The sequence below is a fragment of the Ahaetulla prasina genome, chromosome 12, assembly GCF_028640845.1.
Source record: "Ahaetulla prasina isolate Xishuangbanna chromosome 12, ASM2864084v1, whole genome shotgun sequence".
Lineage (NCBI taxonomy): Eukaryota > Metazoa > Chordata > Lepidosauria > Squamata > Colubridae > Ahaetulla > Ahaetulla prasina.
In genome coordinates this window covers 2070177-2093332 of record NC_080550.1, presented here as the reverse complement: position 1 = coordinate 2093332, position 23156 = coordinate 2070177, and the positions used below count along the sequence as shown (strand labels likewise).

The 23156-nt window shown below is 45.7% G+C and overlaps 2 protein-coding genes across 5 annotated transcripts in view; both read right to left on the bottom strand.

The window, feature by feature from the left end:
• Window positions 1–6: 6 nt before the first annotated feature.
• On the bottom strand, window positions 7–21376 carry LOC131184273 (meckelin-like). The gene is made up of 26 exons (XM_058155394.1): window positions 21346–21376; window positions 19141–19247; window positions 18760–18892; window positions 17361–17434; window positions 17207–17272; window positions 16076–16176; window positions 15223–15301; window positions 15007–15084; window positions 14735–14800; window positions 13611–13755; window positions 13037–13154; window positions 11215–11305; window positions 10959–11015; window positions 9683–9781; window positions 9374–9472; window positions 9029–9127; window positions 7425–7518; window positions 6580–6704; window positions 5975–6115; window positions 5161–5241; window positions 4325–4441; window positions 3266–3382; window positions 2163–2300; window positions 1430–1532; window positions 1145–1287; window positions 7–673 (listed from the first exon to the last, which is right to left on the bottom strand). The coding sequence occupies exons 1-26, from the start codon at window positions 21374–21376 to the stop codon at window positions 593–595; spliced, it is 2583 nt and encodes an 860-aa protein (XP_058011377.1). The 3' UTR covers window positions 7–592.
• Window positions 19531–23156, bottom strand: part of KIAA0513 (KIAA0513 ortholog) — a 38293-nt gene continuing 34667 nt past the window's right edge. For 2 of the 4 annotated variants that reach the window (XM_058155486.1, XM_058155482.1), the window contains exon 13: window positions 19532–22470. In XM_058155486.1, the coding sequence (XP_058011469.1) occupies window positions 22421–22470 (50 nt within the window). In that variant the 3' untranslated portion in view covers window positions 19532–22420. Of the gene's footprint in view, window positions 22471–23156 lie in introns of all 4 variants that reach the window. The other 2 variants (XM_058155483.1, XM_058155484.1) reach the window with 2 other exon arrangements.

Sequence of the window (23156 nt, the reverse complement as noted above, 5' to 3'; positions counted from 1 at the left end):
GCATCCTTTTATTTTCGTTTGGGAAGTGTCCGCGGAGGTCACACTTTCAAAAGCTGGTTTCCATACACCTAAGATAAGGGTTTGCAAGCGTGCAGGTTCCTAGTCCACCGTAGTGGGGGAGGTGGTGTCTCCAGACTTGGCGACTTTTTAAGACTTGTGAACTTCCATTCCCAGAATTCCCCAGCCAGCATAGCAGCAGTTCAGTCATAAATCGTAGAAGTCATAAATCACTTTTTTAAAAAGTGCTATTGTAACTTGGAACCGTCAGGAAACAAATGGTTGTAAATCGAGGATTCTCTGTAATTTTACTGGGAATGTGCTGAGCCTACAAACAGCAGCACGTGGCCATCCAAACTTTCAAGCAGAGGCATCAGGTCTTTGTGGCTCCCTGGGAAAATACTCCCCCGCCACACACACACACACCATCCTCATTCTTTCACATGCTTTGAGTGAGAATCCTGGAAATAAGAACCATTCGGACATTTTCTTCCCTAAAAGAGGAAACTTCCTAGGCTGGGATTCTTTCCAAGCGCATTGGCAGTCCGGCCAGCAGGATCTCCTCTTCCCACATGGAAGGACTCGGTGGTGGCTCTTAGATCAGGAACTGTTTATCCACCAAGGTCTTCTCTGCTAGATTTCGCCTTCCGAGCGTGTCGCGCACCATTTGCACAAGCTGAAAAACAGACAGGCCTCCGTTTGTCCTCCGTGCAGCTGACCCTCATCTTCCCTCTCTCCAAAATGGCCAGGAAAAAGCAAATTAACTCAACGAGAACCGCCTCGCTAGACCGCTGGCCCCGTTTACTGAATGCCACCATCAAGGTGGTGTTGGTAGCTCTGGGTCAGCGTGCGTGGCTGGCCGAGAGGCATGCCGATTGGACGCAAACTCATCTCACAGCTTCCTCAATTCACACATGACACTTCGAGCCAGGTTGCCAGATTCAATCTCACATCTTACTCATCATCCCTTTTAACACTCCCAGGAGTTGCGTTCTCACTCACTCACACATGGCATGGCGGCCAATCTTCTGATCAATCAAAAGCAAACTTTAGGGGAACAAAACTTCATCTTCCTCATGCCTAATTTTAAGAAAGCGAAGGGAAATGGCATTTTTCTGCTATTTCCTCTCTCTCTAGAAATGTTTACCTTCTGCACAACAAAGGTAACAACTGTTGAGAGCACAAAATTCTCTGCCCCGAAATCCACAGCGCAGAACAGGAGAGTTTCAAAGAGGAGGAGGAGCAGCTCATGGCCGTAGAAGAGCGTCCGGCTGAACAATGCACCATCATCTGAAGGAGAAAGTCACCAGAGCCAAGCTCAGACCATCATGCAGGATAATTCTGAGGGTTGAACCTCCCCTCCATCTACCGCCTGAATCATGTTAGCCAGCTCTTCAATCTAGATCCCCATAGGAAAGAGCGTGATGGATACCATTATAGAGAATCGAGAGGTCTCCTGGCTCTTGAAACTCCAAGTCCATGATCCTCTCTGAGAAAAACTTATCCTTCGTTATGTAGTCCATGTCTTTATACCTCTAAAGGATGGAGATAGAATGAGAGAAAGGACCGATTATAACAGGGAAACGATTCTGTAGAGAGGACATCTTATTCAGAGTAGAGATAATAAGAGCTGCTCTGTTATGCTTCACTGCACAGCCAGCCAGATGTTTAGACTGGATTTGGCAGTTTTATCCACCCATTGAGTCCTTCCCAAGGATCTGGGATTGGCAGATATGATCTCCCGCGATGGATGTAATGTTCCAAGTCAAGATGCCTTTTGCAATTGACTGGTGGTGTCAATTTTTTTTGTCAATATTATTATTATTATTCCTTTCTTCTTCCCCAAGGAGCCTAAAAATGTTTCAAAAAGAGTTTAAGTCTTCTGGAGTGGGGGGCTATGATAACTTGGACAAATTAATCTAATAAAATGAACTCCAGAATACAGTTTTTAAAAAGAATACAGCTTTGGTGAAAAGAGAATGATAATGAAGTAAAATTCCAAGTGGCTGCCATGGGGAAGATCGCGCAATGTCTCACACGCCTAAGAATCCCGTTGACCACCTTTAGCCTCTATTGACTTGGACCCAATGTTCTCCTCAAACCATCTTTAAAGCTCTTTTCCAGCTGCTGAACTCAAGAGAACGACGGAGTGAACAAACACCCACCTGGCCTGGAATGAGTTTAGGCGAATGTGGGTGAAGACTCACATGTTCCAAGAAGGAAACCAGGAACCAATTCAGCGTATGGTAGCCTTTCATCCTCTGCTCGTGAAGATCAGGGCGACTATGGAGTCCTCTCTGATGCTACAAGGAGAACATTCATGGACTTTAAAAGTTCAAGCCTGCCCCTTGGCAGGCACTGGTGAAAAGGAGGTGAAAAATTGATTTATTTCCCTCGGATCTTCCCTTCGGCAGGAGAAATGTCAGTTCAATTTTCACCTGCCTGCGCTTGAGAACTCATCTCCAGCCCCAAAGGGAGTTTTCAATTAAAAAGTGAAGTAGAGAGTGAGAAAACAGGTTGGCTGCGCTCAGCCGCTGTTCCTTGAAGGAGCTAAACCCAGAAAGTTCAACCAAGGTTCACTTTTAAGAAATAAAAAACAACAACACGGTTTTTTGGCACCCAAGAGCTAGATAGATTTATAGGAGCCTCTTTTTCCACGGGTCAGCTACCCAATGCTTCAAGAGGTCCTCTTAGAGCACAAAACCCCTGGCACAATAAATCCAGTATTAAATGTTTTTATGTTTAGTTGGGAATTGCTATTGCTAACACATGCCCCTATGACAATCATTAAGTGTTGTACCTTTGGATGAAGGTATCTTTTCTGAGAGCGTATGCACCAAGACAAATTCCTTGTGTGTCCAATCACCCTTGGCCAATAAAAATTCTATTCTATGTCTGCCTCTTAGGTATGACACTATGGACATAACAAAAGGCAAGTGATATCACAACATTGCAATTCAGTGTTTTGTTAGTTGCGTCCACAGCTTCCCCTCACAGATTAGCCAAGGAGAAAAACGTTTGCGTTTCAAGAGAGCTTTCCTGCACTCGAAGGACGTTCATTGGGAACGTCTAGGCCTTTTGGATGAGATCAAGCATGTGGAATTTCTGCCCCGTCATCTCTGGAGGACGGCAGATAAGGAAATGGGCCTTTTATGAGATGGATCACCGAGTCTCTCTGCCATGAAGGATAGGTAAATCATTCTTAAGGAAGCTTGTGCAGCGTTTCTGAAAAAGCAATTAAAGAAGAAAATATTGCAAGGTCTGCTACCTCCATTAATGAGAGGAGGATTCTGTCGTAGAACATCCGAGTCCGGTCAGTGAGAAGCACTTCGAAGGTCTGCACCTCAGAATTGGGCTCCAAGCCCCTCAGGGGGCAAAGGTTGTCCTGGGAAGAAAACCAACAGGAAAAGTTCCAGTGGAAACACACAAACACAGTAAAGATTTCTGTGGGTTTGCCAATTGCCTAGTTAATTTCGCAGGTTTAAATTACGGGACTCTTAAGTTGGAATGTTTTTGCTTGGTGAAAGAATCCAGATTAAAGTATCCGTAAAAACTGGCTGTTTAGCCTTTGTTTGGACACACACGCTGAAAAGAAGTTGACCGTTCCTCTTGGGTCTTTTGTCTTGGTGTCCATCTGTTTTTAACACCAATTTCCCCCCCCCCCATATTTAGCCCACATCGGCTGTCCTCTAACTTAAACCTGTTATTCTGCATCTTGCGCTCGAATAAGTGAACGAGATGACACATAAGGAAGGTTGGAGGAGAGGGAGGAAAGTGGACCGCCAGCAGCCTGTGGAATCAGACAGTGAACAGGCTGGGGAAAGCAACGGACCAGTCCTGGAGTCAGGGGAAGGCCCAGACGAGGGCTCTGCATCAGAGACAGAGATGGGGCCAGGGCCATCTGGGAGCAATGCATGGACCCTGGAACCTCCAGAGGTGGACAGCAGAGAGGCAGAGGAACAGGAGGAGCCTGTCCCTATTGCATGCATGCGAAGAGCTGCCAGAAGGCAAGAGCAGCTAAAGCAAAAAAGGACGACTCGGGAGTAAGGCCAGGAGATGATGGTTGCTCGCCTGCCTCTCTTAGAAAACCATCCCCTCTTTCCCTCTTCCCCCACTCCCCAATCCAGGCAGCCAACTTGGAAATGTGTTAGAAGGCTAAACAAAATGGAAGCAAGGAGATGAAGACCTGTCTTCACCTGAAGGCCCAAGCTGCAGGTTAACCTCCAGCCACTTTCACCTTGAGAAGGGCCCAAAGCAATGCTACAATCCTGCAAGGGGCTGTTAGAAGAAAGATGGAGAACCAAAGGCCAGAGGGGCCCAGAGTTACCTCCTCCTTCCTGAGATAAGACAGCATTGTGTCCAAGTTCACATCTGCATGTCCGTGGATGCTTCGCCCGTGAATGTAGAATCCATAGCATCTGTGTGTCAAGATGAAGACTGACACCTGCAAGGATTACAGCGAAAGGTCCCTATTATGGGGAAATAAGGACACTTCCAAACGCATCTGGCTTATTTTAAGAATTAACACATTTCCACACACACCCCACCCACAGGTTGGCTTGGGATACCTTTTAAAAAGCAGGCTAGAAAGCAATGCAAATGTTTTTTTACAAAATGGCTCAGAGCAAAGCCTTAAAACTTTCATCAGAATACCCCAGGTAAGCAATTAAAAGCGGACACGAATCAGCTGCAAAGGGCTTTAAAAACGAAAGGATTTCTTAATGAACAAATGAAGACATCCTGAAGGGCAAATTAGCCTCGCTCAGCATACATTGGGGGGGTGGGGTGGGGGTGGAACCCCCAATTATGAAATGACTTTTTCAGCTAGAACTCCCCACACCCTCATTATCACGGCATTATTAATAGTTGCGCTACATTATCACTGCCCGCTTTCCTTGGAAATGTAAGAAGCAGGTCGCAACGCCTTTGCCTGAGCTGAGATCTGACCTGAAAAGGCAAAAAAGTAGGTAGCTCTAGAAGAAGGAGTGGGTAAGAGAAGCGCAGAAAAGAAGAATCCAGGATCTCGTTTCTCCCTCAGATAGCCTCATCCAGGATTGTCAGCAAAGGCCCTGGAATCTAGGGCCCCACATCTGGTATTGGCCAAGTTGGGAAACACACAATCTGACCTGAGGTGTTGACTTTTGGTGTATGGGTGTGACTCACGTTGCTCAAGGAACAAAGGTCAATGAACTGATGAATCTTGTCCTCCACAAAACGTTGATATAATCCAACGGACACCAACATCTGGAATAGAACCAAGAATACTTAAGGAGCTGCAAGACACATCAACTTTCTGCAAGAATCCAGAGATCTTTCTTGCAAAAATCCCTGCTGGCTTCTTCCAACTGATCCAGTCAATGCATGTTGAGATACCACCTAAGAACACCTTTTGCATCATGAAAATGCTGCATGAAAGGAGAATCAAGGAACGAATAGACAGAATTTAGGAAAGCAGAGTAAGACCCTTTTTTTGGGTCAACATTTCCAACTATTGGGCACGATTAGGCCATCATCTATCCTCCATCCTCCATCCTAGGTGCTATTTATTTTCTTGTGACGATACAAACGCTTTCTTTACAAATTTTGCAAGATAAAGAAGGCTTCTGAAGGGGGGAGGCATCATCTTACATGGAATGGAGCATTTTTTTTTCTGCCACAGGATGATTAGGAAATATTCTATTTGCTCAATCTCAAGGAGTGGAGGGGGAAGGGGAGGAGAGGAGAGGAGAGGAGGAGAAGATAACAGAGAAGAGAAGGGGAAGAAGAAGAGGAGGAGGAGGTGGAAGAGGAAGAGAAGAGAGGAGAGGAGAGAAGAGGAGAGGAGAGGAGAGGAGAGGAGAGGAGAGGAGAGGAGAGGAGAGAGGAGAGGAGAGGAGAGGAGAGGAGAGGAGAGGAGAAGAGAAGAGAAGAGAAGAGAAGAGAAGAGAAGAGAAGAGAAGAGAAGAGAAGAGAAGAGAAGAGAAGAGAAGAGAAGAACCTGCACAATGGCCACCATCAGCCAAATAGAAGCAGCAATCCCAAAACGAAGAATTGGGCTCCAGGGAGCTTGGTAAGTATTTGGTTCAGGCTGCAGACTGACATTCAGGTCTCTTGATGCGAGGTTTTTGAGTCCCACCACCTGTGGATGAAAAGAAGCCAACGTCATCTCCACATGGGGACACCTTCTCTTCGTCTATGGTTCACTGGGTGACTCTGGGTAAGTACTCTCCTTCTTAACTGTCGCATGAGATTCATAGTCCACCGCTATACAGTTTGAGCTGAAAATGTTGAGCTAGGAAAGGAAATCTGGGATCTTAGGTGGCTTCCCAAGGGGATTGGACCAGGACACGAAGGAGAAATAGGCTGTTGGTTTGGTCCAGCCAGATTTTTCCTTAGAGGATGGAGAAGAAAACCAACCAGAACGAACCAGTGAGAACAGGAGCTTCTGCCAGCAAGATGAGATTCCAAGTTTCTTTCCCTGTCTCTCATTGGGCTAATTCTCCAGACCAGGAGATGTTTGCAGGCCTGCAGAATCTTTCTCAGGGCTGCAGGTAGATATCAGCAGAGCTCGGCATAGTTGGCCCTACTGTGTCTTGCACTGACCTCCAAAAGCAACAAAACGGCAAACAGCTGAAGCGAAGGATGCACCTTCCGGTGTGTCTGGATTTCATTCCACTCGTTAGCAATCAGAAAAGTCCTCCAGGCACTCACTGACGAGGTTGGACCTCCTGGAATGGGATGGGGTGGAGAAGGAGGGTTTAGGCAAGCAAACAGAAACTGTGAGCTTTATTGGAGGACTCCACACGCACCTCCCAGGTGTTTTTGACCAATTGCAGAGCTTGGCACTCTGGAGACCCCCTGGAATTTTTTCTGTACGCTCATCTGCCTCTCCAACAGCAAATAATTCAGTGCAGCTTGGTTGGCTTCCAAACAGGATTGGAGCAATTCGTGGAAGTCCTGGGGATCCATGGCTATAGCCTTCATGGAATGAGGCCATCCATAGTGGGCTTCCATAGGCCATTGGTTGGCTATTGGAAGAACAGATGACAAGGATCCAATCCAGTAGGACACGGCTGATGTTCTCAACCTAAAGCCCACTGCTTTCTCGTCTGCTGGTTTCCCAGCAGCCCTTGGGATGATCTAGTAGTGTAGCTGATTACATGAGCGATACCATAACTAACAGTTATGTGATGTAACGCTGCCCTTGTTTGGGAGCAAGCCAAGCCTTTGGATTTTTGGCAGCATCCTTTATTCAGACTAAGAGCAAGCGCACTGGGTCAGACCTTCTTGCCCCATCAGCTGGAGAAACCTCAGGTGACGCAAACAGCTCTTTCTGCTGGAGATTTGTTCACAACCCAGGACACAAAAGGAGGAAGAGGAGATGAGACTCTCTTTGGACCCTGCGTGCAATGAACATGATATAAACCAAAGCGATGACAAATGATAACCTTTCATTGTTGGTTTTTCCTTTGGCTTCTCCCAGTCTATCAGGAAGATGGAGACCATTAACTGGCTGATCAGAAGGTGTAGGAGATCCAGGCTCTGGAACAAAAGCATCCACAGGGAATTTTGTCTCTGGGACACGGAGATATAAATTCTTCATCTATTCCATATTTGGTCTTTTGATCATGTAAGGCAGTATTTGCCAACCATGGCCCCTTCAAGATCTATGGACTTCAACTCCTAGAATTCCCCAGCTTATCTTAAAAACGTGACCTCTCCTACAGCTATTTGCAAATCCTACACCCTGAGTATTTTCCAAAGAGGAGCAGAGCTCATGTTCAACTCAAATGCCTAAGACTAAGCCAGTGGAAATTTGCACAAGGGCCTGGGGTTTTTTTGAGCACTAAACCACTTCCCCTTGGGTCAGATTATGGGCCCGACGGATGAGCAATCCTGGCACCAGGTAGCAGAGGATTCTGTCCTTGAAGAGGACAATGGTCGGTTGCTTTCAATTGTTGCCAAGAAAGCCACATGACACAACTGCCATGCGGCCATCAAGAATTAAACTTGACTTGGCAGAAGTTAAGGTGGTCAAATAAAATCAACAGTGCCACAAAGAATTAAGCTGCGATGGAAATGGTTCTCTAGTACGAGATGCTATTTTTTTTTCACCTTGCAAAATTATTGGGATTTTTTTTTTCCATTTATTTATCAATTCTCAGGCTCTGCAGTTCCAGATAACGTGCTATAAAATATGGCTTGGTGGAAAAGGCAAAAAAAAAATATCAACTCAGTTTTGATCTGAGTATGAAGGCTGCCTGGAGCCATCCTGAATTACAGATTTGCATGACAAAAGTCACAATGTTCTCCTCTCCAATTTTCTTGTGGGCAAGTTCCATCCAGCTAGCTTTAAAAGCAGTGGTGAGATCTGAACCGGTTTACTGTCAGTTCGTTGGCTGTGCTTGCGTGTTGCGCACACATGCATAGTGCGTACCACGCACCAAATGTGAGGTGCGTGCCAGAAGGAGGCATGCAGTAAGTAGAACAGCGCACGGGGTGTGGGTGTGACCAGCTGTGGCGTGCGATCTTTTCTTTTACTTTTAAAAGCATTGCACATCTCAGCTGAGATCATCAGAGCCCTTTTTTTTTTAACCTTTTAAAAGCATTTTTTTATAACCTCTTCGGCCGAATAGGTTGTAAAAAAATGCTTTTAAAAGTAAAAAAAAAAAAAAAAAGGCTCTGACGATCACGTGGCTCAGCTGGGCATGGACCGGGGTGGGGGGTGGGCAAGGATTTTTGCTACCACTTCTCTGAATCACCCGCCACCATCGCTACCCGATTGGCTGATCTGGTCTGAACCAGGAGAATTTCACCCCTGTTCAAAAGCACTCTGGGCTAGTGTTTTTCAACCTTGGTAAGCTTAAGATGCGTGGACTTCAGCTCCCAGAATTCCCCCAGCCAGCCATGAGAGTTGAATTCTGAGAGCTGAAGTCCACACACATCTTGCCATGGCTGAGGAAGACTGCTCTAGAGAATGCAAATTCTCCAAGACATAATGCCCCCCAAATCCCCGGGTCTTTCACGCAGGCTCTTTCCAACCTCTCCTTACCTTCAAAGTCAGCGCACACAACGCATAGATGATAAAGTTGGTTTCTGCTTGGCTACCAGCAGCTGGGAGTGTAATTGCCACTGTAGAAAACTGCTGACCCTATTAAAAACAAAGGCAAAACAGATGAGATCTTTCTGCTTGTGAGGTTCTATATCCCTCAACACAAACCTTATTATTATTATTATTCTTGTTGTTGGCAGAATTCTCTTCCTCTTTAAGAAGGAAGCCCCAATCTGTTTACCAATGCCATAAATGCAACACTCACTCAAATGTAATTAAAAATAAACCAATGGAACACTGGATGCAGGCACACCTGCTCACATACCGCCAAGGATCCTTGCTTACCTTGAAAACGATCAGCCAGTAAACGCTAATTCCCAAAGTGACCATGAAAAAGACATTTGCCAGAGATCCAATCAAGCAAGCAAAGAATTTCAATATGGTCTGAGAATGAAATAAAAAATTTAACAGGAATAAAAATCGGAATCCAGGGAGGGCCGGCGTGAAGAATTTTGCAACACTTGTTTTTTTTTTTTTAAAATATATCTGGCAAAGTCTAAGCAAAAACAACGGGTGTCCCCAGTGAAGTCCCAAATTCTGAGAGGTGACCCATTTTCCAGACATTCAAGATCAAAAGACAAATTTCATCCTTACCGTGAAATCGATGTTCTGCAGACGGGATCGCCGGGCCCAGCTGCTGGTTTCCAACAAAGCATAGAGGACAGCGAGAAACCCCAGGACTCCAAAGGAGATCTAGGCAGAGACAATGTGTGTGTCATTCCCAGCAGGGGGATTAATTAAGATGCTTTCCACAGTTATTTTGGATCTGTAAGACTATCCCTAAAACCTCCCAGAGCATCTTTTGGGAACAAGTGGATTAAAAGAGTAAATAGCACAATCGCCCTTCTTCAAGCCAGAGGACTTCCAGATATGTGGACTTCAACTCCCAGCATTCCACAAATAACACAGCTTCACTGAGATTTCCAGAATTCTAGAAGAATTCTAGAACCTTTGTAGAAAGCCTACAGGGTGAGGGAAATGTGATATGGGTGAAAGGGTTGAAAGCATCTTCCTGGTGGGGCTGCTTTTCTAAAGAGATGGGGCCATTCTCTTAGTGAGAAGAATAAGTGCTCTTCATAGAGCATGACCTATTGTAATGAAGACCCTTGTTGTTGTGGTCCGCCAACAGCCTGCAGAGATGGCAGAGGAGTCGGACAGCGGTGAGGCTGAGGAAGAACATGGGCCAGTCCTGGAGACTGGGGAAGGCCCAGACAAGGGCTCTGCATCAGAAGCAGAGATGGGGTCAGGGCCATCAGGGAGTGATGTGCGGACTCCAGAGTCTCCAGAGGCTGACAGTAGTGAGGCAGAGGAACAGGAGGAGCCTGTTCCTAATGCACGCATGAGAAGAGCTGCCAGAAGGCAAGAGCAGCTCAAGCAAAGAGGACGACTCAGGAGTAGGGCCAAGAGATGATTGGCCCCTCCCATAAGGCTTAAAAGACCAGCAATGGTTCTTGGGCTCTTTGTTGGAAAACAACATTGATAGCCTTGTTCCTTGTCTTGCTGCATTTATTTCTTGTCGGCGTCTTCTGCTTTTGAACTTTTGCCAAGAAAAGCCTTTGGCAGTTTGCCTAATTAGACCAAGGTTAGTGATAAGACTGAAGAATTGGGTTATGAAGAATTTGTTTTGAATTAGTTTGGACTAATTAAACTCATTCTCAGCTGTTCTAATAAAGTCTGTTTGTTTTCAAACTGATTGCATCTAATAATACCAGCAGTTTTAGCCTTAGGATGGTTCTACTCTCTAAACGTCAACTGGTTGTAGCTTTTATTTTCTTCCCACCATTTGTCTGTGCAGGAAAATCAGTCAAAAAAACCAAAAACCTTAAATGTTCAACAGACAGTCCAAAAATCTTGCACTGGGGTTACTTACATCAGTTGCTAGCTGAGCTGATCCAAGACTCTGATTGTAGGAGACTGAAAATGACACCTGCAAAACCAAGCAACAAAAGCAGATATATCTACAATGAGATGTCCACAAAGCTAAAGAGCAAGGAAAGCTGGAAGCCGAGGGTGAAGGGGAATAAGAAATCCACGCACACCCTAACACGAAATGGGAGCCATGTCCACCTCTGCTTCTGAATCTGCAGAACGTAAAGTCAGTGGCCGTTCCCACTACACGGACTCACCTGGGCAACCCCTGGGATGCGGTGTGCCGCGTATCTGACCGTCAAGAAGAAAGGTGGGTCTTCTACAGGAGCAGCAGTTGGTAGGTGGACACTGCAAAAGCCAGGAAGAAGAATGGTGGTTGGTTTTGAGGGAAGGAGGGCTGGAGAAAAACAGGAGGAGAAAACATCTGGGCATCTCCTGACACAGAGGTGTTTGGGGTACCAGCAAAGTGACATGCCTACTAGGTAGATGCTATGGACATTTCTATTCACTGCCATGCAAAAGGATAGCTGAGAGGAAATTAGAGTAAGGTCAGGATCACCTAACCAACTAGGCATGTGGTTCTTCCTCCCTTCTTTTTTATTTTCGTCATTTCCATATCGCAAGATCTCAAATGGACAGCTAACATCAAAAAATCATCAAAAAAGGACAACAAAGAATGTTCTTTCTGCGCCAACTCAGTAAGCTCAAACTGCCCAAGGAGCTGCTGATTCAGTTCTATAGAGGAATTACTGAGTCTGTCATTTGCACCTCCATAACTGTCTGGTTTGGCTCTGCAACCCAACAAGAAAAACACAGACTTCAGAGGATAATTAGAACTGCAGAAAAAATAATTGCTACCAACCTGCCTTCCATTGAGGACCTGTATACTGCACGAATCAAGAAGAGGGCCGTGAAAATATTTACAGATCCCTCTGGACATAAACTGTTTCAACTTCTACCCTCAAAACGATGCTATAGAGCACTGCACACCAGAACAACTAGACACAAGAACAGTTTTTTTCCCCGCATGCCATCACTCTGCTAAACAAATAATTCCCTCAACACTGTCAAACTATTCACTAAGTCTGCACTACTATTAATCTTCTCATCGTTCCCATCACCAATCTCCTCCCACTTACGACTGTATGACTGTAACTTTGTTGCTTGTATCCTTACAATTTATATTGATATTGTTTCCTGATTGCTTATTTGTACCCTATGACTATCATTAAGTGTTGTATCATTAAGGGGTCTGTGTGGCTCAGACTGCTAAGACAGTCTGTTATTAACAGCAGCTGCCTGCAATTACTGCAGGTTCTAGTCCCACCAGGCCCAAGGTTGACTCAGCCTTCCATCCTTTATAAGGTAGGTAAAATGAGGACCCAGATTGTTGGGGGCAATAAGTTGACTTTGTATATAATATACAAATGGATGAAGACTATTGCTTGACATAGTGTAAGCCGCCCTGAGTCTTCGGAGAAGGGCGGGATATAAATGCAAATAAAATAAAAATAAATAAAAAATAAAATAAGTGTTAAATTTGTACCCTACGACTATCATTAAGTGCTGTAAGTGTTGTACCTTGATGAAGGTATCTTTTCTTTTATGTACACTGAGAGCATTTGCACCAAGACAAATTCCTTGTGTATCCAATCACACCTGGCCAATAAAAAATTCTATTCAATTCTATTTCTATTCACAAGAGGTGTCCTCCAGCCTCTCTTTAACTACCTCTAGTAATTATTTAGGAAATTCTTCCCAACGTCCGATCACAATCTGCTTCCTTGTGATTTGAGTCATTGCTTTTGGTTCTGCCTTCTGGAACAATTTGAGCTTGTCTTCTCCACAAAAGTCCTTCAGATGCTTGAAGATGGTCATCACGTCTCTCTACCATCTTCTCTTCTCCAAGCTAAACTTACCTGACACCTTCAACTGTTCCTCCTCAGATTTTCCTTCCATTTTGCTGATTCTTCTCTGCATATTTTCCTCTTTCTAAAACTATGATGGGCGATATTCTACCAGCCCCTAGGCAACAACCTCCACCCTTAATCAGGCCTTTGGAAAATGCTATTTTTTTACCTGAGAAGCAATTCCTTTGCGAAGGTAACAGACACTGGAGCATTTGACAAATTCCCTTTTCTGTCTGAAAGCCCATCAACAAGAAAGAACCTCCGGAGTGCTTGATTCAATGGGGGGGCTAAATATCAAAATGAGATGTAGGGAGAAAGGTTTTAGCAAAAGTTCTGGAGTTGTTCTTTCAACACAATGTACAAAGCCAAGCAGAACAGCTCCAGAGTTGTTGTTTAATATCGGTAAAGTCAGAAGGGGTCAAGCTGTTTTGCAGGGGCTAAAATGAAACTGCAAAACTGAACCTGCGAACCTCCAAGGCACATTCAGACATGGCATTGAAGGACCAAGCTTGTTGCAAACACATCTGCATCTGCATTTCTACAGGTTGTGAGGAAAGGCTGAGAAGGGAAACTTTGCAGCCTTCATAGAAGAAGAAAAGAGAAAGAAGAGATTCATGAAGGAAGCCAACTTTCCAGAAATGGAGGGTGACGGGAAGGGTTCCAGCAAATGCCTTAAGAATAATTTAGGTTTTAATGACAATGCCTCTCATCTAAACCCAGAACACCGCAAAGGATTGCTTTACCTTGATCGTTAGTTACTATTGTGGGATTGCTTATAGGAATGGGCCAGAGTTGGGTGTCCCCCTTCTCATCTTCAAACTGCAGAAACATCTCATAGAAAATGGGTTCTGGAGTCCTTTGCAGCAGGGCAGAGACTTCAAGCATGCACTAAAAACAGGGGGATACCATGCAATTGTTTTTGCTGGGCCCATCTAAGAAACATCTGAGACTGACAGTGTTGTGGTCTGCCAGCAGCCTGCGGAACTGGCAATGGAGTCGGACAGCGATGAGGCTAGGGAAGAGCGTGGGCCAGTCCTGGAGGCTGGGGAAGCCCCAGATGAGAGCTCTGCGTCGGAGGCAGAGGTGGGGCCAGGGCCACTGGGGAGTGAGGTGTGGAGCCTCCTGAGGCTGACAGTAGTGAGGCGAAGGAACAGGAGGAGCCTGTTCCTAATGCATGCATGAGAAGAGCTGCCAGAAGGCAAGAGCAGCTCAAGCAAAGAGGACGACTCGGGAGTAGGGCCAAGAAAGGATTGGCCCCTCCATAAGGCTTAAAAGACCAACGGCATTTGGACTCTTTGCCGGAAAACAACACTGATAGCTTTGTCTTGTAGCTTTTGTTTTGTATTGGTGACTTCTGAACGTTTGCCAAGAAAGGCCTTTGACAGTTTGCCTAATTGGACTAAGGTTGGTGATAGGATTGAGGAATTTGGGTTGGAAGGAATTTGCTTTAATTTAGTTGGACTGCGCTGAGAATGAAGTAATTCTCAGCTGTTTAATAAAATTTGTTTGTTTTTACACTGAGTTTCCTACTACCTACTTGGGCTTGGGTCACAACAGACACATTCAGTTAATCATTTATAAAGAAGCCCCCAGATTCACAATGGGTTGCAACTGCAACCTGTTGTGATAGATGACCCATGGAAACACTTGATATACTTCAGATCTGCTGGAATAAGTAGACGGACCCACATCTCTGATGGCCTCCAAGTTGGGAAAGGCCCCACAAGAATAAATCAAGTGAATTTCAGTCTGAGGGATAACCTGTCTCCCTAGATCCTAATACCGCCTTCTCCCCAAATTCCAAAACAGGATCCCATCCACCAAGAACCAATTCCAAAGCTTAAGTTGAAGGAGAGGCATCGCTTACAGATTGTCGGTAGGTGGTTCCCATAGTGAAAGCAGCATCCAGAATCTTCTGGCTGTTTGGACAGAGCTAAATGGACCAAACAGAAAAAAGGACACAGCTGTTTTTTAAATGGATTTGTGGAAGGAAGGGAGGGAGGGAGGGAGGGAGGAAGGGAGGGAGGGAGGGAGGGAGGAAGGAAGGAAGGAAGGAAGGAAGGAAATAATCTTAGTCTATGATTTCATTGAGCATTGTGAGAAGTGGACTACATTTAAAGATGAAAGTAATTCGTTTACCTGAAGTGTTGCTCCATTTACATCCTGCCAACCCAGGAACCTTCCCCAGGCATCGTACTGAATGACCTTGAAGTCCATCTGCAGAAAAGAAAAACAAATTCAGTGGTCACTAGGTCAGGCATTTTAAGAAGTTCTCCCTGGCTCACCAAATTAGTCCAAAGGTCTATGGAGGAAACAGGACACATGCACAGTTTGTCTGGATCTGCTTCAACTTGCCTTTGAATGCTTCCCAAAAGCCACGGAAGGAAAAGGTCTGGTGTTGCTACCGTACCAAAGCTTTGGGAGACCTTGGCTCCTGAAAAAAAAAAATCCACTCATGCTTTGCAGAAGATGGCAGGAACTCCTGCAGGAAACAAAGGTCCCACAAAGCCCAGTGGACCTTCTGAATAGACAGGGGTCAGCGACAATCCAGAGAGACGTTACAAAGTCAGTGCACCAGAGATACGTCATTGGTGTCATTCACATGATGTATAGGACATCAACGTCTCCCTGAGATGTTGTGTCTTGTCCGATCTCACCACAGCCGGGGCCTTCTTATCTGCTTCCGAACACGGAGGAATGTCCTAGTATGCCTCCTGGCCCCAGCTCTGGCTCCATGCCCAGACAGGCTGAAGAGGAGGAAGTATCTCCAGCCCCCAGCTCTGGCTCCATGCCCAGGCAAACAGAGCAACTAGACCCCTCTTCCTCCTCCACAGCATGTGAGCCTGAGGGAGGTCAATTGCCAACAGCTGCAGACTGGAGTGACCCTCGCGTCAGAAGACTTGATAGACGGAGGCAACAGAAGGAAGGGAGGGGCAGGCCTGGATAAGTGCTGAGTCATGGAGCCACACCCCATGGCCTATATAAAGGACCTGCTTTCTGGCATTCTCTGAGTCAGGCAAAGTCTAAACATATCTTGCTGAAGTCACTTTCTGGTCTCCTGCCTGCCCTGAGGACTCTGCTAGGACTTTGGCAGAGCTGCAGAGTCAAGCCTGATTCGGATTTCCCTGACCCGGCCGTCAGCGGAGGAGTGGGACACGACATGAGATGCCGCCACTGGTGCTGGAAAGCCAGAGCTGGAGTTACTTACTTGGCCTTGATGTAAAGATCATAAGGCCTGGTTTGTAAAGAGAAGGCTCTGAGGATGACCATGTTGGTGAGCATTTGACAAGCCGTTGTATTGCAGGTGTTCTAAGGAGAATAAAAGAAAACATGGAATGCAGGAAACTGGGGCCTGGACAGCAGGTACAATAGGTGGGACTTCAGACCATTTTGGCAGGACTCTTTGTAAAATTAAACCCTTTCATAAGTTACTAGCTTCCCTCTACTGGGTCCCGGACCCCACATCAAGGTTGCAACCATTAAAAAGAAAGAAAACAGTCAGTAAGGGGGTTGCATATTGTCACACGAAGCTATCTTCGTATGCATAAATCAACATCACGTGAAGTGTTAATACCACTTTATACTGCCTTGGTAAGGCCACACTTGGAATACGGCATTCAGTTTTGGTCACCACGATGTAAAAAAGACACTGAGACTCTAGAAAGAGTGCAGAGGAGAACAACAAAGATGATTAGGGGACTGGAGGCTAAAACATATGAAGAACGGTTGCAGGAACTGGGTAGGTCTAGTTGAATGAAAAGAAGGACCAGGGGAGACATGATAGCAGTCTTCCAATATCTCAGGGGTTGCCACAAAGAAGAGGGAGTCAAGCTATTCTCCAAAGTACCTGAAGGCAGGACAAGAAGCAATGGGTGGAAACTAATCAAGGAGAGAAGCAACTTAGAACTAAGGAGGAATTTCCTGACAGAACAATCGATAAGTGGAACAACTTGCCTGCAGAAGTCGTAAATGCTCCAACACTGGAAATTTTTTAAGAAGATGTTGGATAACCATTTGTCTGAAGTGATGTAGGGTTTCCTGCCTAAGCAGGGGGTTGGACTAGAAGACCTCCAGGGTCCCTTCCAACTCTGTTATTCTATTCTATTCTATTCTATTCTATTCTATTCTATTCTATCTACCAGGTTCTGCATGCCACAACTAGAGTTGACATGTAAAAAGAAAAAGTCATTCATATATTTATTCATTTTAGTTGTTGTTTTTGCACATTTTTCTTTCCTTTTTTAACTTGTGGGAAAATTCTTTATAAATAAAAAGATTAAGTCAAAGCCATCAAATCTCTATTTGGTATAGCAAGGAGATATAGCAGAAATCTACCCACCTCACATGCTACGAAGCTCCCATCAAGAAACTCAGATTCCCAGAGGGTCCCAGTGGGAACGCTGCTCTGTAGATATGGGGAGAGAAAGATCATGTCAATTTTTTAATGCTTCTGCCTGCATCCCCGAGAAAGAGCCAAAAAGATAAGTTCTTACACAGTCTGGGCATGGAAGACGATGGGGTTCCCCAGTTGACTCTTTTGATCCAGGCTTGCAAACACAGCTCAAACCTAGAAGGAGGAAAACTGAGTCAAGACAGGGCTTCTAGAAGCTACTCACTCACTGTAGAGGTTTCAGGAGTTCACTGAAAACATTAATGGATAAATTGGCAGCCAATTCTGCTGTGAGTAGGTGAACTTTAGCCTTTCAAAGAAATCAGGAATTCCGGGAGCTAGTCCTCACATCTTCAAGTTAGCTGAAGAACACCACTGTAGAGCACATCTGTAATGCACCAGCTGCTGGCACAAGTGCATTGTCAGGCCTGGAAACCATACTAGACTTTAGGGTTCCAGACGCTGCCACATTTCTCCCCTGAGGGGAAGAAGGTGGGGTTGAGGGGTATGGTAACATTCTTCAAGCGGTCAAGGTCGGATGGTGTTCACATCTGCAGGAAGAGTGGCGAGAAGATATTCGAATGAACTGGGAGAATGTGGGACCATGTGACCAGCAAAGGGGTTAGGGGGGTGGGACTCTTGGGGTTTGTATAATTGGGAAAAGAATCTGGAAGTTCAGTTTTGGAATTTCACTCATCGTGTGCCAGTTTCCTCATGCTAGTAAAGAACTCTGAAAGACAATGGCTTCTGAGTTTTTTTTATGCAGAAGAGGTTTTTCTGGAACCTTGACATGCATTCTTTCAATGGATATTCCCCCCACTGTGCCTGCTTATTCTCTTGTAATCCCTTTCTCTCCAATGAATGCAAATGCAAACATTAACTCCCTTCATGTGAATCGTCCCAGCAGCCAAGTTAGCATTCCAAGCGGGAAGAAAGGAAAGCAGAATCAGTGTCACAGGATTACGACCACTTTTCTTAGCGACGGCATTGCCTTTCCCGATTCTTGTCGCTAAACAAAAACTACTTGTACCCTTGCAGAATATATAGAATAAACCCCTTTCAGGCTTAGGCTACAGGAACAGCTAAGCGCATCTCTTATTATTGAGTGAATGTTTTTACATAGGCGAAGTAGCAGGAAAGGGGAGGCAAGCAAGAATGAGATTGCAGCAGGATCCTGCCACAAATCAAAAGCTCCCCCCCCCCGCAAGTCTGCAATTAGCCGTGGCACATAATTTCATGCTCACTGCACGGCCCCAAGGGCACCCTCGGGATGCACCAATGCGCTTCCTTTCTGCCAAGCTGGCACTTTGCTAGCTGTAAACACAGCGGCTAATAACTCATTAAGGCTTCTGGTTCCTGCCGCTTCTTCACAAAAGGGAAGTGGGTGGAATTTTTCCAAGGGCCAATTCTTTTCCCCCAGATGGTTCCTAAATTGCAGTTTTGCTGTTGGATATCCATTCCCGCTTTCCCTGTCCCATCCCTCCCGTCTATTCCCCACTCACCCTCAGGACTCCGGATCAGTTCTGGGGCACAGGAGCTGCACTGGCCAGTCTCAAGATTGAAGAATTTGTCGGCCGCACATTTTCCTGGAAGGCCGGAGGCGGCAGGCCCGTTCCTTAGGTCCAGCGTGGAGCCCTGCAGGGGATTAAGAAACAGCAGAAGAAAGAAGACGGAGCTTTTCAAAATTGGCATTTTGAAGGAAGCTTGCAATGGGGTTTGGGGCACTCCACTCCCCACAGATTGATCCTCTGTGGGGCAAGAAGATCAGGAGCGCCTCCGCAAGGCACAGAACCTGCTTTTGTGTCGATCCAGGTGTATCCGTAGTAACCAAACACAGGTGTGGCTTCTTAGGAGCTGAAGCGGTGTGTCTAGCTTTGACTCACCTGCCGCTTTAACTGGTGGTCATCAACTGTGGCCAGACTCGGCCACGGAGACAAGGCACGGGGCGATCTTGGCACAAGACTAAGGAATCCCGGTAGACGAGCACTTTCTGTGATTCAACCCCAGTGCCAAGACCACACGGGAAAAGCAAGGGAAGACCTGTGATTTATGAAGTCGATTGGCAATAAGAAAGAACAGATTATGCAAAGAAGGCAACGAGGGTGTAACCTCAGAGAAAGTGGATAAAATCCAAAGGCGTTTATAACTACTGTAAAGATCACAAGCCTCTTTTTTTTTTTTTTACATTTTTCTTTTCTTTTTCTATTGTTCTTTCTCGTAAGTGCTAGGACCTTTTCAAAAATCCCCTTTTTCAGTGCCCGTTGTAACTTTGAACGATGGCTAAACGAATGGTTATAAGTCAAGGATTACTTGCATTTCGTTTATTTAAAAAAAGAGAGGGAATAGCACAGAAGACGGGATCTGGAATAAACATAACTTGGGCAGGGGAGAAAGAGTGAAGATGTCGTTTCATTTATTTATTGAAACTTTATTTTATTTCCCCTGATCCTGTCGTAACCAGAACTTGAAATGTTTTCAGTACATAAGTTAAAAACAACAATAGTCCACATAGGACATGAAGTCGCACTCTTGATACACAACTGCACCCAATGTGCATCAGAACATTATATATATATATATATGTATATGTATATATATATTACACAACCAAATACAGCAGTTTTAAAACTTCAGCGAAACTCACAAGATGGAAATGCCACGCTGGGACACTCAGGTTTACAATCGTACGATATGCAGTTCTGGGTTTTTGCTTTTTAAAAGGGTAAACAAGAGAAGGATGGTCCTAAAGTTACATATTTAGCAACACCCTCCCAGACAAAAAATCCAGGATCTGTTGCAGACCCATGTCCCTCTTCATTCTAAGAAGTCGCTTAAACTCTTCACTGCAATTACCTCCCCGAGCCTCTAAAGCAGACCTCAGAAATGCACGCAAACATCTGGATTTAAGTCTTTGCATTCCTTGAATCGTAGGCTAGCCTCCTTGCTCATGTTCGATTCAGTGCTGCTCTCCAGCCATCCCCCACCTTAAAGAGAAAAATCTTCAAGATTTAACAATGGAGAATGGAGAAGAAAAAAACAAATTCACATGAGCACAATTTACGAGAGACCCGGAAAGATTAAGGTATAAAAGGAGACGGAACGATATGTGGCAGAGGAACAGGGACTCCTACTGCCTTCACAGAACGGTAGGGTCCGTGACCACGTCCTGGATTGCTGTGGTTTGCAGGAACCCAGGAGAAATTTACACAAAGCTGGCTTTAATTCCTACTCCATGCTTTCAATTGTCTACAAGTGGGAGCTGAGTTTTGATGCCGTTTTGCCCACCTTTGCAATCCTCAATTGTTGGTGCATCCCTCGATGTGTTTTTTTCCTGCTGGGTGTTAAGCTGATGCAAGCCTGCTGGGAGAATTGGATGTTTTCCCTAAAGCTGAGCTAGAAGAATTTAGCAGAGGCCTCTCTCCAGATGTGGAGGTTTGGGCTTTTTCTGCAGGATTAGGAACAGTAAAAGCCAGCCGTGCGGAATGCTGATGTGCTGGACCTCCTGCAGATGCCTATCTGAGCTCCAAACCTTTTGGTTTTCAACGGGGATTGGAACAAAACCATAAACAGAAGCTACGACTGGCAAAGAACAAGCTGCTTGTTTTGGAAACCACCAGAAAAAGATCTGGTTAACAAATAGAAATATAAGAGGGTGTCACAAGGGGAGCATCCAAAAATTCTACCAATAGAAGTCACCGCCAGTCCCAACTTAAGCTCTAGGGCAGATTCAACACAGACAACCAACATCTAAGCAAAGATTCCTTCCTTCAAGGCCAAAGGCGGAAGCATGTCAAAACCTATTCTTTTGGCGCCCTCTCCTGGTGGACAAGGGAACTGAAGGGGTCCAACTTTTGCGGGTTATTGTAAGATTTAAGATGAAGGCTCATTGTCATTCCTGAATAACAGGCACATGTATGTACACACATACAGAGGGAGGGAGGGAGGGAGGGAGGGAGAAATGGATTTTCTTGTTGATTCGGTAAATCAACCTACAGGTCACTCACTAGCAGCTGTGTCTTTTCCCAAAGAATGAGAAACCAACATCCATCCACCCACACAAAGAGAATGGAAAACACTCCCCTACATACCCAACATCAACCTGTCCTTAGAAACATACATGCACACCAGACACGAGACCAGAGGTTGATCATCAAAGGCGTGAGAAGCAGCTCTGAGGAGACTTCTCCAAATGGGAGGATGTGAAGAATATTTTGGTTGCTCCCCAAGATGGCTCGTTGCTGCCCTGTTAAGCCTTCGCGTTCATGAATGGTGGAAATACGGCAGCACCTCACAGACAACCCTCCACCTACTTCAGGTGGACCAACCAGACAGACCATGAAGCTGACAAACCAGAGAGATGGGGATCAATCAATCTTGGTCAACCAGTTGACCAACCACATCAGCCATCCTGGTGCATTTGTTCTTGTTTAAAGCTCCAGAGTTAGATCAACCTCCTGGTTTTATCAGAACATATTGCATTGAAACCACACAAGGGGTCCCAGAACTGCTCCAGGAAACCAGGAATCTGGGCCCGGTTGGCTTGCACAGCAAAGCTCAGCTTCTGCCTACCTAAATCTCTTTCTCTGCCCAACAGGATGAATTGAACCAGGCCTTCTGCATCTACAAATACTTTTCTCCAGAATGACCAGCTCTGTAGAAAAACTAAATGCTCTTATCTGCCTGTTCGTTCCATCGCAACTCGTACACACGTCCTATTTTACATTTCACAGCTGTTGGGGAAAAAAAAATTCTGGCTGCTTAAAATAGTCTGGTGATAATGATGCGTGGAGGATTTTTCCGGTCCTTCTCAAAAGGCCCTGCTGTCCCCAATGACTCTCCTTGCCTTGCATGGAGGGATCTCCCCAGATGGGGGGCCAAAGCCAGGGCTTTCATGCCCAAAGTCTATGGAAGCGGTTGGGTGTCCTTGAGGCTGCAGAAGGAGACGGGCGTCTTTAGATGGAGAAGCTCTACGTCTACGGGCTGCTTAGCACAGCACGACACGGTTTAATAGCAATCATGCAGGAGTATTGCAGAGTCTGTGGGGGGGGTGTCTGTTGATTTAAAAGCCCATCTGAAGTCTCAAGACGATCCCCGAAATGGGTTTCACAGCCTTTTGCCTCTGCCGGCCTCTCCTCTCCATCTTGGTCCTGGCAGGCTGTGGACCTATTCAGCAGCCATTTGGTCAATGTGGTCACTTAGCAGCTTGTACTGCTCTGAAAAGAGAATCAAAGGAGACCCAGCTGGGAGATCTTCAGAAACAGGCGGGGTTAGGTCAAGTCAGCAGCGGGGAGAACAGCTTGCAGTTCCAGTTCAGCAGGAACTGTTCCACCCTAGCGAATGGAAATCCCTAGACATTCCCTCAACCTGGTCCCCACTAATGTGCTAGTCCAAAGGTGTGTCCAACTTTGTCAACTCTTAAGACTTGTGGACTGATTGCTATGCTGGCTGGGGAATTCTGGCAGTTGAAGTCCACGAGTCTTAAAAGTCGACAAGGCTGGACAACCCTCCACTGGACCAAAACGGTTTCACAACATCTGTCACCAGCATTGCAAGAAGAGCAAATTGTCCACTGTTCAATCTACAGTTTGGGCTATTTCTGCATACTCCTTATGTCAAAACCATTCTTCTTGAATTGATGTCCTCCAGATGTCTGGGATCAACTTCATTTCTGTGAAGGATGGGAGGTACACATCTGGGAGGGCAGCCGGCAGCCTAAGGCTAACCTTTTTGCCATCGCGTGCCAAAAGCGGGGGTCACATGGGGCGTCACGCATGCGCATGTCCATACCCATAATTCAATGTGCCCCATACCCCTGTTCATGCATGCACCACACCCTTGCGCTCCCCCCGCTTTTGGCACGTGATAGCACGATGGGCCCGGTAGGCCCATTTTTCGCTCT